At 40.6% G+C, this 13,409-nt stretch overlaps 1 protein-coding gene across 1 annotated transcript in view; it reads left to right on the top strand.

The window, feature by feature from the left end:
• DEPDC1B (DEP domain containing 1B) overlaps positions 1 to 13,409 on the top strand; it is a 238,206-nt gene that overhangs the window by 157,250 nt on the left and 67,547 nt on the right. The window contains exons 7-8 of the mRNA XM_053701300.1: positions 4,271 to 4,411; positions 11,202 to 11,368. Of these exons, the coding sequence (XP_053557275.1) occupies positions 4,271 to 4,411; positions 11,202 to 11,368 (308 nt within the window). The remainder of the gene's footprint in view (positions 1 to 4,270; positions 4,412 to 11,201; positions 11,369 to 13,409) is intronic.

The raw sequence follows: 13,409 nt of genomic DNA, 5'->3' as shown, positions 1-13,409 counted from the left end.
TATTCATTGTCCCAAAGAAGGAAAATTCATTCAGACCAGTTCTGGATCTGAAAATTTTGAATCGTTATGTAAGAGTACCAACTTTCAAGATGGTGACTATAAGGACTATTCTGCCTTTTGTTCAGCAAGGACATTATATCTCCACAATAGACTTGCAGGATGCATACCTTCATATTCCTATTCATCCAGAACATTATCAGTTCCTGAGATTCTCTTTTCTAGACAAGCATTACCAATTTGTTGCTCTTCCATTTGGCCTAGCAACAGCTCCAAGAATCTTTTCAATGGTTCTAGGTGCCCTACTCTCTGTAATCAGAGAACAGGGTATTGCTGTGTTTTCTTATTTGGACGATATCTTGGTACTAGCTCAGTCTTTACGTTCTGCAGAATCTCACATGAATCAACTAGTGTTGTTTCTTCGAAAACATGGTTGGAGGATCAATTTATCAAAAAGTTTCTTGATTCCTCAGACAAGGGTCACCTTTTTAGGTTTCCATATAGTTTCAGTGTCCATGATTCTGTCTCTAACAGACAAGAGACGTTTGAAATTGGTTGCAGCCTGTCGGCACCTTCAGTCTCAGTCATTCCCTTCAGTGGCTATGTGCATGGAAGTTTTAGGCCGCATGACTGCAGCATCGGACGCGATTTCTTTTGCTCATTTTCACATGAGACCTCTCTCTTTGTATGCTGAATCGATGGTGCAGGGATTATACAAAGATATCACAATTAATATCCTTAAATCCCAATGTTCGATGCTCTCTGACATGGTTAAATCACCAGCGTTTAGTTCAAGAGGCTTCTTTTGTTCGGCCAACCTGGACTGTGATAACTACAGATGCAATTCTTTCAGGTTGGGGAGGTGTTTGGGGATCTCTGACAGCACAAGGGGTTTGGAAATCTCAAGAGGCGAGATTACCAATCAATATTTTAGAACTCTGTGCAATTTTCAGAGCTCTTCAGTTTTGGCCTTTGTTGAAGAGAGAACCGTTCATTTGCTTTCAGACAGACAATGTCACAACTGTGGCATATGTCAATCATCAGGGTGGGACTCACAGTCCCCAAGCCATGAAAGAAGTATCTCGGATACTTGCTTGGGCGGAATCCAGCTCCTGTCTAATCTCTGTGGTGCATATCCCAGGTGTAGATAATTGGGAGGCGGATTATCTCAGCCGTCAGACTTTACATCCGGATGAGTGGTCTCTCCATCCAGATGTGTTTTCTCAGATTGTTCAGATGTGGGGTCTTCCAGAGATAGATCTCATGGCCTCTCATCTAAACAAGAAACTTCCCAGATACCTGTCCAGGTCCAGGGATGTTCAGGCGGAAGCAGTGGATGCGCTGACACTTCCATGGTGTTATCAACCTGCTTACATTTTTCCGCCTCTAGTTCTTCTTCCAAGAGTGATCTCCAAAATCATCATGGAACAATCCTTTGTGTTGCTGGTGGCTCCAGCATGGTCCCACAAGTTTTGGTATGCGGATCTTGTTCGGATGTCCAGTTGCCAACCTTGACCACTTCCGTTAAGGCCAGACCTTCTGTCTCAAGGTCCATTTTTCTATCAGGATCTCAAATCATTAAATTGAAGGTATGGAAATTGAACGCTTAATGCTAAATCATGTTACAAGCTCGTAAATCTGTCTCAAGGAAGATTTATTATCGAGTTTGGAAGACTTACATTTCATGGTGTTCTTCTCATAAATTCTCTTGGCATTCTTTTAGAATTCCTAGAATTTTACAGTTTCTTCAGGATGGTTTGGATAAAGGTTTGTCTGCAAGTTCCTTGAAGGGACAAATCTCTGCTCTTTCTGTTTTATTTCACAGAAAGATTGCTAAACTTCCTGATATTCACTGTTTTGTACAGGCTTTAGTTTGTATTAAGCCTGTCATTAAATCAATTTCTCCTCCTTGGAGTCTTAATTTGGTTTTGAAGGCGTTACAGGCTCCTCCATTTGAACCAATGCATTCTTTGGACGTTAAACTACTTTCTTGGAAAGTGTTCTTTTTGGCTATCTCTTCTGCTAGAAGTGTTTCTGAGCTATCTGCTCTTTCTTGTGAATTTCCTTTTCTGATTTTTCATCAGAATAAGGCGGTTTTACGGACTTCATTTAAATTTTTACCTAAGGTTGTGATTTCTAACAACATTATTAGAGAAATTGTTGTTCCTTCCTTGTGACCTAATCCTAAGAATTCTTTGGAAAGATCCTTACATTCTTTGGATGTGGTAAGAGCTTTGAAATATGTTGAAGCTACCAAAGATTTCAGGAAGACTTCTAGTCTACTTGTTATATTTTCTGGTCCTAGGAAAGGTCAGAAGGCTTCTGCTATTTCCTTGGCTTCTTGGTTAAAGCTTTTGATTATTCAAGCTTATTTGGAGTCGGGTTAGACTCCGCCTCAGAGAATTACAGCTCATTCTACTAGCTCAGTCTCCACTTCGTGGGCTTTTAAGAATGAGGCTTCAAATGATCAGATTTGCAAAGCGGCAACTTGGTCCTCTTTGCATACATTTACTAAATTCTACCGTTTTGATGTATTTGCTTCTTCAGAAGCAGTTTTTGGTAGAAAAGTTCTTCAGGCAGCTGTTTCAGTTTGATTCTTCTGCTGATGTTTCAAGTTTTTCTTGTCATTAAAAGAATAAATTTAAAATTTGGGTTGTGGATTATTTTTTCAGCGGAAAATGGCTGTTTTTTATTTTATCCCTCTCTAGTGACTCTTGTGTGGAGTTCCACATCTTGGGTATTGATATCCCATATGTCACTAGCTCATGGACTCTTGCCAATTACATAAAAGAAAACAATATTTATGTACGAATTTACCTGGTAAATTAATTTCTTTCATATTGGCAAGAGTCTATGAGGTCCACCCTTTTTATGGTGGTTATGATTTTTTGTATAAAGCACAATTATTTCCAAATTCCTTTGTTGATGCTTTTTACTCCTTTCTTTTTCAACCCACTACTTGGCTATTCATTAAACTGAATTGTGGGTGTGGTGAGGGGTGTATTTATAGGCATTTTGAGGTTTGGGAAACTTTGCCCCTCCTGGTAGGATTGTATATCCCATACGTCACTAGCTCATGGACTCTTGCCAATATGAAAGGAATGAATTTATCAGGTAAATTCTTACATAAATTATGTTTTTCTGCAGTGTAGGATCCCCCTTACCACCCAACCTCCCTGAGCCCCCCCCAACATCTCTCTAACCCTCCACCCTCTCACTATTTACTGCCATTTTGGGTACTCCCACCACTTAAGTGCTCCTGCTCGCACACGCGAATGAGATTCCCCACAGGCCGGAAGTTCCCAGCTATGGACGGCCCACCCGCCTCCCTTCAATGACTCCCACCCACCAATGATCTGCACCATCGCTGGCCGATGCAGAGAGGGCAACAGAGTGGCTCTTTCTACATCGTATGTTAAAGAAAGGTTATTGCAGGATGCCTCAATATCCCTGCATCACTGCAATACCCTAAAAGCATTTGGAGGTGATCACGATCGCTTCCAGCGCTTGAAAACTCTGAGGACATACAGGGTCATTAAGTGACAGTTTTTGTAGGCTAGGACATACCCTGTACGCCCTTGGTCTTTAAGGGGTTAAGCTTGCTGAAAGCACTAACTTGCAAATGAATGGTTTATGACTAGTTTTAAGCACTACAGCAAGTGTTAGAAATGTTAAGTCTTCCTCTTCAAGAATACCTGTTATAATAATAACATATTTATCCATTTTAGTTTTATTAAAGGGTCATTCTAATGCAAGAATTAGATGCTTTATTTGTTGGAGCATGTATGTTTGATATTACTAGCCCTAGCTTAAAGGGACACTCAAGTCTTTCAGGATTCAGATTGAGCATTCAATTTTAAACAACTTTCCAATGTACTTTCTTTAATAAAATGTGCACAGTCCTTTTATATTGACACTTTTTTGAGTCTCCAGCTGCAACTGAGCATGTGCAAGAATTCCCAGAATATACATATATGCATTTGTGATTGGCGTATGGCTGTCACATGATACAGGAGAAGTGGAAATACACATAACTAAAATTTGTCAGAACAAATCTACTGCTCATTTTAAGTTCAGACCATTGCATTGTCTTTTTATCATTCATTTGTTGTTTATGCAAATCTACTGTATTTACTGGTCCTTTAAACTATGGTCCAACATGCAAAAAATGTTTGAATTTTTTTTAGAATTTGCCTTTAACTGAAGTGGATGTTTTATGTTTCTTTTACTTTATTGAAAAACAACACTTTTTTTTTCCCTTTATATACAATAGGGCCAAATTGTTCAGACTCAAAGCAACCAATGTACTTTGGTTTTGAGAGAGACGTCTTTAAGACCATCGCTGATCACCACAGTTACCTGCAGGAGCCACTCTTAACATTCCATCTTTTTGATATTTTTGTGAATATTCTTGGTAGGTAAAAAACTTTGGTTTTGAGTTTTTTTTAAAATAAACTATTAAACGTTTGAAATATGTATATAATGCGTAACCTGCATTGCCTTTATGGTATCCAGCCTATGAGGTATGGTTTTCAAATGCATAATTCAGAACCCCAGAGGTATAGGTTTTCACCTAGGTTGGGGCCTACCTTTGGCCATTAATAAATCATAAGTGGTGTTAGAGAAATATTTGTAATAACCACAATAAAGCATACTGATATAGCTGTTTACTTTTCTTTTTGCTGCCTCTACTTTTGATCTGTGCTTCTAACTATTCAAATTATAAGCTCACAAGCCTTCCTATAAGTAGGGCACTTTATATAGAGGTGCTCAGGGCAAAATTCTCATCCTTTTTCTTCTGTTATGTGTGATCAGTCCACGGGTCATCATTACTTCTGGGATATAACTCCTCCCCAACAGGAAATGCAAGAGGATTCACCCAGCAGAGCTGCATATAGCTCCTCCCCTCTACGTCAGTCCCAGTCATTCTCTTGCACCCAACGACTAGATAGGATGTGTGAGAGGACTATGGTGATTATACTTAGTTTTTATGACTTCAATCAAAAGTTTGTTATTTTAAAATAGCACCGGAGCGTGTTATTACTTCTCTGGCAGAGTTTGAGGAAGAATCTGTCAGAGTTTTTTACTATGATTTTAACCGGAGTAGTTAAGATCATATTGCTGTTCTCGGCCATCTGAGGGAGGTAAAGGCTTCAGATCAGGGGACAGCGGGCAGATGAATCTGCATTGAGGTATGTAGCAGTTTTTATTTTCTGAATGGAATTGATGAGAAAATCCTGCCATACCGTTAAAATGACATGTATGTATACACTTCAGTATTCTGGGGATGGTATTTCACCGGAACTACTCTGTTAAAGGTCACTAATCCTTTTTAATAACTATTTATCATGTTAAACGTTTTTGCTGGAATGTAGAATCGTTTACATTGCTGAGGTACTGTGTGAATAAATATTTGGGCATTATTTTCCACTTGGCAGTTTTTTTCTGCTTTAATTGTGACAGTTTCGTTTCTCTTCACTGCTGTGTGGGAGAGGGAGGGGCCGTTTTTGGCGCTCTTTGCTACGCATCAAAAAATACCAGTCAGTTACTTTTATATTTCCTGCATGATCCGGTTCATATTTGATAGATCTCAGGGGTCTTCAAACTTCTTTGAAGGGAGGTAAATTCTCTCAGCAGAGCTGTGAGAATTCTTATAGTGACTGTGAATAAAAACGTTGTTTTGTATTTTTTATGTCAAATTTAATTATTGTTATTTTACTAATGGGAACAAACCTTTGCTAAAAGTTTTGTTGTTTTAAAGTTTGATGCTATAACTGTTTTTCAGTTCATTATTTCAACTGTCATTTAATCGTTAGTACCTCTTTGAGGCACAGTACGTTTTTTGCTAAAAAAGTTTATAACCAAGTTGTAAGTTTTTTGCTAGTGTGTTAAACATGTCTGACTCAGAGGAAGATATCTGTGTCATTTGTTCCAATGCCAAGGTGGAGCCCAATAGAAATTTATGTACTAACTGTATTGATGCTACTTTAAATAAAAGTCAATCTGTACAATGTGAACAAATTTCACCAAACAGCGAGGGGAGAGTTATGCCGACTAACTCGCCTCACGCGGCAGTACCTGCATCTCCCGCCCGGGAGGTGCGTGATATTTTGGCGCCTAGTACATCTGGGCGGCCATTACAGATAACATTACAAGATATGGCTACTGTTATGACTGAAGTTTTGTCTAAATTACCAGAACTAAGAGGCAAGCGTGATCACTCTGGGGTGAGAACAGAGTGCGCTGACAATGCTAGGGCCATGTCTGATACTGCGTCACAGCTTGCAGAGCATGAGGACGGAGAGCTTCATTCTGTGGGTGACGGTTCTGATCCAAACAGATTGGACTCAGATATTTCAAATTTTAAATTTAAATTGGAGAACCTCCGTGTATTACTAGGGGAGGTCTTAGCAGCTCTCAACGATTGTAACACCGTTGCAATACCAGAGAAACTGTGTAGGTTGGATAAATACTTTGCGGTACCGGCGAGTACTGACGTTTTTCCTATACCTAAGAGACTAACTGAAATTGTTACTAAGGAGTGGGATAGACCGGGTGTGCCGTTCTCACCCCCTCCAATATTTAGAAAGATGTTTCCAATAGACGCCACCACTCGGGACTTATGGCAAACGGTCCCCAAGGTGGAGGGAGCAGTTTCTACTTTAGCTAAGCGTACCACTATCCCGGTGGAGGATAGCTGTGCTTTCTCAGATCCAATGGATAAAAAATTAGAGGGTTACCTTAAGAAAATGTTTGTTCAACAAGGTTTTATATTACAACCCCTTGCATGTATCGCGCCGATTACGGCTGCGGCAGCATTTTGGATTGAGTCGCTTGAAGAGAACCTTAGTTCATCTACGCTAGACGACATTACGGACAGGCTTAGAGTCCTTAAACTAGCTAATTCCTTCATTTCGGAGGCCGTAGTACATTTAACCAAACTTACGGCTAAGAACTCAGGATTCGCCATACAGGCACGTAGGGCGCTGTGGCTAAAATCCTGGTCAGCTGATGTTACTTCTAAGTCCAAATTACTTAATATACCTTTCAAGGGGCAGTCTTTATTTGGGCCCGGTTTGAAAGAGATTATCGCTGACATTACAGGAGGTAAGGGCCACGCCCTACCTCAAGACAAAGCCAAAGCTAAGGCTAGACAGTCTAATTTTCGTCCCTTTCGGAACTTCAAAACAGGAGCAGCATCAACCTCCACTGCACCAAAACAGGAAGGAGCTGTTGCTCGTTACAGGCAAGGCTGGAAGCCTAACCAGTCCTGGAACAAGAGCAAGCAGGCCAGGAAACCTGCTGCTGCCCCAAAGACAGCATGAACCGAGAGCCCCCGATCCGGGACCGGATCTAGTGGGGGGCAGACTCTCTCTCTTCGCCCAGGCCTGGGCAAGAGATGTTCAGGATCCCTGGGCACTAGAGATCATATCTCAGGGATACCTTCTAGACTTCAAATTATCTCCCCCAAGAGGGAGATTTCATCTGTCAAGGTTGTCAACAAACCAGATAAAGAAAGAAGCGTTTCTACGCTGCGCACAAGATCTGTTAATAATGGGAGTGATCCATCCGGTTCCGCGGTCGGAACAAGGACAAGGGTTCTACTCAAACCTGTTTGTGGTTCCCAAAAAAGAGGGAACTTTCAGGCCAATCTTAGATTTAAAGATTCTAAACAAATTCCTAAGAGTTCCATCGTTCAAAATGGAAACTATTCGGACAATCTTACCCATGATCCAAGAGGGTCAGTACATGACCACAGTGGATTTAAAGGATGCTTACCTTCACATACCGATCCACAAAGATCATCACCGGTATCTAAGGTTTGCCTTCTTAGACAGGCACTACCAGTTTGTAGCTCTTCCATTCGGATTGGCTACGGCTCCAAGAATCTTCACAAAGGTTCTGGGTGCCCTTCTGGCGGTACTAAGACCGCGAGGGATTTCGGTAGCTCCATACCTAGACGACATTCTAATACAAGCTTCAAGCTTTCAGACTGCCAAGTCTCATACAGAGTTAAGTCTGGCATTTCTAAGGTCGCATGGATGGAAAGTGAACGAAAAGAAGAGTTCTCTTTTTCCTCTCACAAGAGTTCCATTCTTGGGGACTCTTATAGATTCTGTAGAAATGAAGATTTACCTGACAGAGGACAGGTTAACAAAGCTTCAAAATGCATGCCGTGTCCTTCATTCCATTCAACACCCGTCAGTAGCTCAATGCATGGAGGTGATCGGCTTAATGGTAGCGGCAATGGACATAGTACCTTTTGCACGCCTACACCTCAGACCTCTGCAATTATGCATGCTAAGTCAGTGGAATGGGGATTACTCAGATTTGTCCCCTACTCTGAATCTGAATCAAGTGACCAGAAATTCTCTTCTATGGTGGCTTCATCGGCCACACCTGTCCAGGGGGATGCCATTCAGCAGGCCAGACTGGACAATTGTAACAACAGACGCCAGCCTACTAGGTTGGGGCGCTGTCTGGAATTCTCTGAAGGCTCAGGGACTATGGAATCAGGAGGAGAGTCTCCTTCCAATAAACATTCTGGAATTGAGAGCAGTTCTCAATGCCCTTCTGGCTTGGCCCCAGTTAACAACTCGGGGGTTCATCAGGTTTCAGTCGGACAACATCACGACTGTAGCTTACATCAACCATCAGGGAGGGACAAGAAGCTCCCTAGCAATGATGGAAGTATCAAAGATAATTCGCTGGGCAGAGTCTCACTCTTGCCACCTGTCAGCAATCCACATCCCGGGAGTGGAGAACTGGGAGGCGGATTTCTTGAGTCGCCAGACTTTTCATCCGGGGGAGTGGGAACTTCATCCGGAGATCTTTGCCCAAATACTTCGACGTTGGGGCAAACCAGAGATAGATCTCATGGCGTCTCGCCAGAACGCCAAACTTCCTCGCTACGGGTCCAGATCCAGGGATCCGGGAGCAGTTCTGATAGATGCTTTGACAGCACCTTGGAACTTCAGGATGGCTTATGTGTTTCCACCCTTCCCGCTGCTTCCTCGATTGATTGCCAAAATCAAACAGGAGAGAGCATCAGTAATTCTAATAGCACCTGCATGGCCACGCAGGACTTGGTATGCAGATCTGGTGGACATGTCATCCTGTCCGCCTTGGTCTCTACCTCTAAGACAGGACCTTCTGATACAGGGTCCATTCAAACATCAAAATCTAACTTCTCTGAAGCTGACTGCTTGGAAATTGAACGCTTGATTTTATCAAAACGTGGTTTTTCTGAGTCGGTTATTGATACCCTGATTCAGGCTAGGAAGCCTGTTACCAGAAGGATTTACCATAAAATATGGCGGAAATACCTATACTGGTGCGAATCCAAAGGTTACTCCTGGAGTAAGGTTAGGATCGCTAGGATATTGTCTTTTCTACAAGAAGGTTTAGAAAAGGGTTTATCAGCTAGTTCATTAAAGGGACAGATTTCAGCTCTGTCCATCTTGTTACACAGACGTCTGTCAGAAAATCCAGACGTCCAGTCCTTTTGTCAGGCTTTAGCTAGGATCAAGCCTGTATTTAAAGCTGTTGCTCCACCATGGAGTTTAAACTTAGTTCTTAACGTTTTACAGGGTGTTCCGTTTGAACCCCTTCATTCCATTGATATAAAAATGTTATCTTGGAAAGTTCTGTTTTTAATGGCTATTTCCTCGGCTCGAAGAGTCTCTGAGTTATCAGCCTTACATTGTGATTCCCCTTATCTGATTTTTCACTCAGACAAGGTAGTTCTGCGTACTAAACCTGGGTTCTTACCTAAGGTAGTCACTAACAGGAACATCAATCAAGAGATTGTTGTACCATCCTTGTGTCCAAATCCTTCTTCAAAGAAGGAACGTCTTCTACACAATCTGGATGTAGTTCGTGCCCTCAAGTTCTACTTGCAGGCAACTAAAGATTTTCGCCAAACTTCTTCCTTGTTTGTCGTTTACTCTGGACAGAGGAGAGGTCAAAAAGCTTCTGCTACCTCTCTCTCTTTTTGGCTTCGTAGCATAATACGTTTAGCCTATGAGACTGCTGGACAGCAGCCTCCTGAAAGAATTACAGCTCACTCCACTAGAGCTGTGGCTTCCACTTGGGCCTTTAAGAATGAGGCCTCTGTTGAACAGATTTGCAAGGCTGCAACTTGGTCTTCGCTTCATACTTTTTCCAAATTTTACAAATTTGACACTTTTGCTTCTTCGGAGGCTATTTTTGGGAGAAAGGTTCTTCAGGCAGTGGTTCCTTCTATATAATGAGCCTGCCTATCCCTCCCGTCATCCGTGTACTTTTGCTTTGGTATTGGTATCCCAGAAGTAATGATGACCCGTGGACTGATCACACATAACAGAAGAAAACATAATTTATGCTTACCTGATAAATTCCTTTCTTCTGTTGTGTGATCAGTCCACGGCCCGCCCTGTTTTAAGGCAGGTAAATATCTTTTAAATTATACTCCAGTCACCACTTCACCCTTGGTTACTCCTTTCTCGTTGATTCTTGGTCGAATGACTGGGACTGACGTAGAGGGGAGGAGCTATATGCAGCTCTGCTGGGTGAATCCTCTTGCATTTCCTGTTGGGGAGGAGTTATATCCCAGAAGTAATGATGACCCGTGGACTGATCACACAACAGAAGAAAGGAATTTATCAGGTAAGCATAAATTATGTTTTTATCTAGGTATTGTTTAAGCACATATTGTCTTTTTCCCATTTTTATTCTAATGTAATAAACTACTTTAAGTATATTTCTGTATAGTGCTGTATAAAATGTTGCCACTTTATAAGTAAAACATATTAAAGGGATACACAAGGCAAAATTAAACTTGCATGATTCAGTTAGCATACAATTTTAAGACACTTAAATTTACTTCTATTTTCAAATGTGCTTTGTATCCCTTGTTGACAAAAAGTATGCACATATCCTACAATAGTGGGAGCTCGCTGCTTATTGGTGCCTGCACACATTTTGTTCTTGTGATTGGGTAACTAGATGTGTTCAGCTAGCTGCCAGTAGCGCAGTGCTGTTCCTTCAACAAAGGAAAAATCAAGAATGAAGCAAATTACATTATAGAAGTAAATTGGAAAATTGTTTAAAATTGTATGTTCTATCTGACTCATGAGAGAGAAAATGATTGGGTTTCCTGTCTCTTAAAATAAGGTATCAGAACACATTCTGTCCTTGATTAATTGCATGTTCAACTGTAACAGGTCTCCTACAGAAAAGACTGGTAGCCATCGAAGCACTTCAGGTTTGCTGTCTACTTCTGCCTCCAGAAAATCGTAGGAAGCTGCAGCTCTTAATGAGAATGATGGCAAAGATAAGTCATAACAAAGAAATGCCATTGCTGTGTGATACGACTGGGAACAGAGCCTTGGTATGTTATTAAACTAGATCATTTCATTTTTCTTCACTGCTGTGATTCACTCTACAGGTATTTCCTCTAACAAATACCAGTTATATTTTTGTAAGGAAATACCTATGGGTAATATATTAAAATATATATATATATATATATATATAAAACCATAATTTTTCTGTGTTCTTATGATATCTGCATTTTTATTTTGTTCTGAGGTTGTTTCACATCATTTTCTCTTAAATTTTTTTAAATCATCACACAGAAGTACAAAATATATTTATTTTTATCCGTTCACTAATTTTAGTTTATTTAGCAGTAACATTATCAGTTTACTGTGTTTAAGATAATTACCATTATTCTAAGCATTATTTTATTAAAGAAATCTTTTTATTTCACTTTTTTTTTAACCCCCAAAACATGTAGTTGTAATGCAATTATTTCTCCTCTATCTGTTAGTGAACATATATATATATTTGCACATTTATGCAGTGCAAATATATAACATATGAAAGGCATTTCTTTCAAAGAATGGTGAAGATGCCAGGAGATCATACTTTCCATGTTCACTAGGACAGCGGTCGCCAACCAGTGGTCCGTGGACCATTGGTGTTCCGCGAGAAGATGTTGGTGGTCCTTGACATCATCAAGCCGGAATTAATCTCCTCTGATGGTGTCACCCCCGTCGCGCTGCATTCTAATAATTTTCCTGCGCAGAAAGCCATTACACCTGAATTCCAGTAATTGCCATCCAGCAGATCAGCCATATCCCACCAGTATTATAGTAATTGCCAGTAACATCAGTCGTGGTTAGCTCACATACATATTGAGAGCTTTCTGAAATAAACTTTATGACTCCAATGTCTGTGCACGATCATATGTAGTTTTGAATAATTCCAAACTGGGGAGGTAACTTGGAAGTCTTGTGGTCCTTTTAAACATAATTATTTTTCCCACTTTCTGCCTCTGTTTTCAGCTCAAAAGTTGGCACTCACCCTTCATCTGTCATTTGGAAGTTTTCTCTCAGTTCTGTCATTATTAGTTAATTCCAATTCTTAAAAATGTGTAAATTATATACATAATGTAAACTTAGCTATGGTTATACTAGTTATGTACAGTGTGTGTGTGTATGTATGTATATATATATATATATATATTTATATATATTATGTGCCATTAAATTCCGTACCTTTTTAAAAAAAGTTAGTGGTCCACGGGATTCAAAATTGTGAGTTTAGTGGTCCCTGAGGTCCAAAAGGTTGGCGACCCCTGCACTAGGAGACGACAATACACCCTATTTCCTTCCTATGGCATGGAGAGTCCACAAATCATTTTAATTACTAGTGGAATATTCACTCCTGGCCAGCAGGAGGAGGCAAAGAGCACCCCAGCACAGCTGTTAAGTATCACTTACCTTACCCATAAGCCCCAGTTATTCTCTTTGCCTTTGTCAATGGAGGATGTGTGAAGATGGTGTCTGAAGATTTTTAATCCTTTTATGGGTACTTTTCCATGCAAGCAAGGATTTGGGGCTATGCTGTGTCCATGTCAATCTCTTTAGTAAGAGTAATGGTGGCTTTTAGCAGTTAGGTGGCAAGGTGGTCCTTGCTTTATTTCTAACACCTATTCTACTTCTTGGATAGAAATCCAGAGTTGGTTATTCTGTTTTTTCTTTTTCTACCGGTCCCTGATAGAGAGTGGAGTGTCTATTACACCTAAGAAGCTGTTCCTGCACTGCAGCTGGATCCCCAGGTAAGTGCTTTTGCCTTCTAGGTCCTGAGGGCAGCACTCGAGGTTAATTATGTGGATCATCTTATGGTTTTATTTCCTGTGTATGGGAATGTAAAAGGGCAGCATTTTAAAGAGGGTACTTCTTTAATGTGGAACTGTTTTTTTAAGAGCATAAAGGGTTAATATTTAGCCCTATATATGTAGAGGTTGTCTCGGGCTGGACACGTTAAGATGATGGCTAACTTTATTTGATAGTTTGGGTCATGAAAAAAGGGGACTTGTATTGGTGTGTCTTACATAGCACTTTGATTTTGCATGCTTTGACACT

Source organism: Bombina bombina, chromosome 2 (assembly GCF_027579735.1).
Source record: "Bombina bombina isolate aBomBom1 chromosome 2, aBomBom1.pri, whole genome shotgun sequence".
Lineage (NCBI taxonomy): Eukaryota > Metazoa > Chordata > Amphibia > Anura > Bombinatoridae > Bombina > Bombina bombina.
The sequence above is the reverse complement of the archived record's forward strand: the minus strand, read 5'-3'. Positions and strand labels throughout refer to the sequence as shown.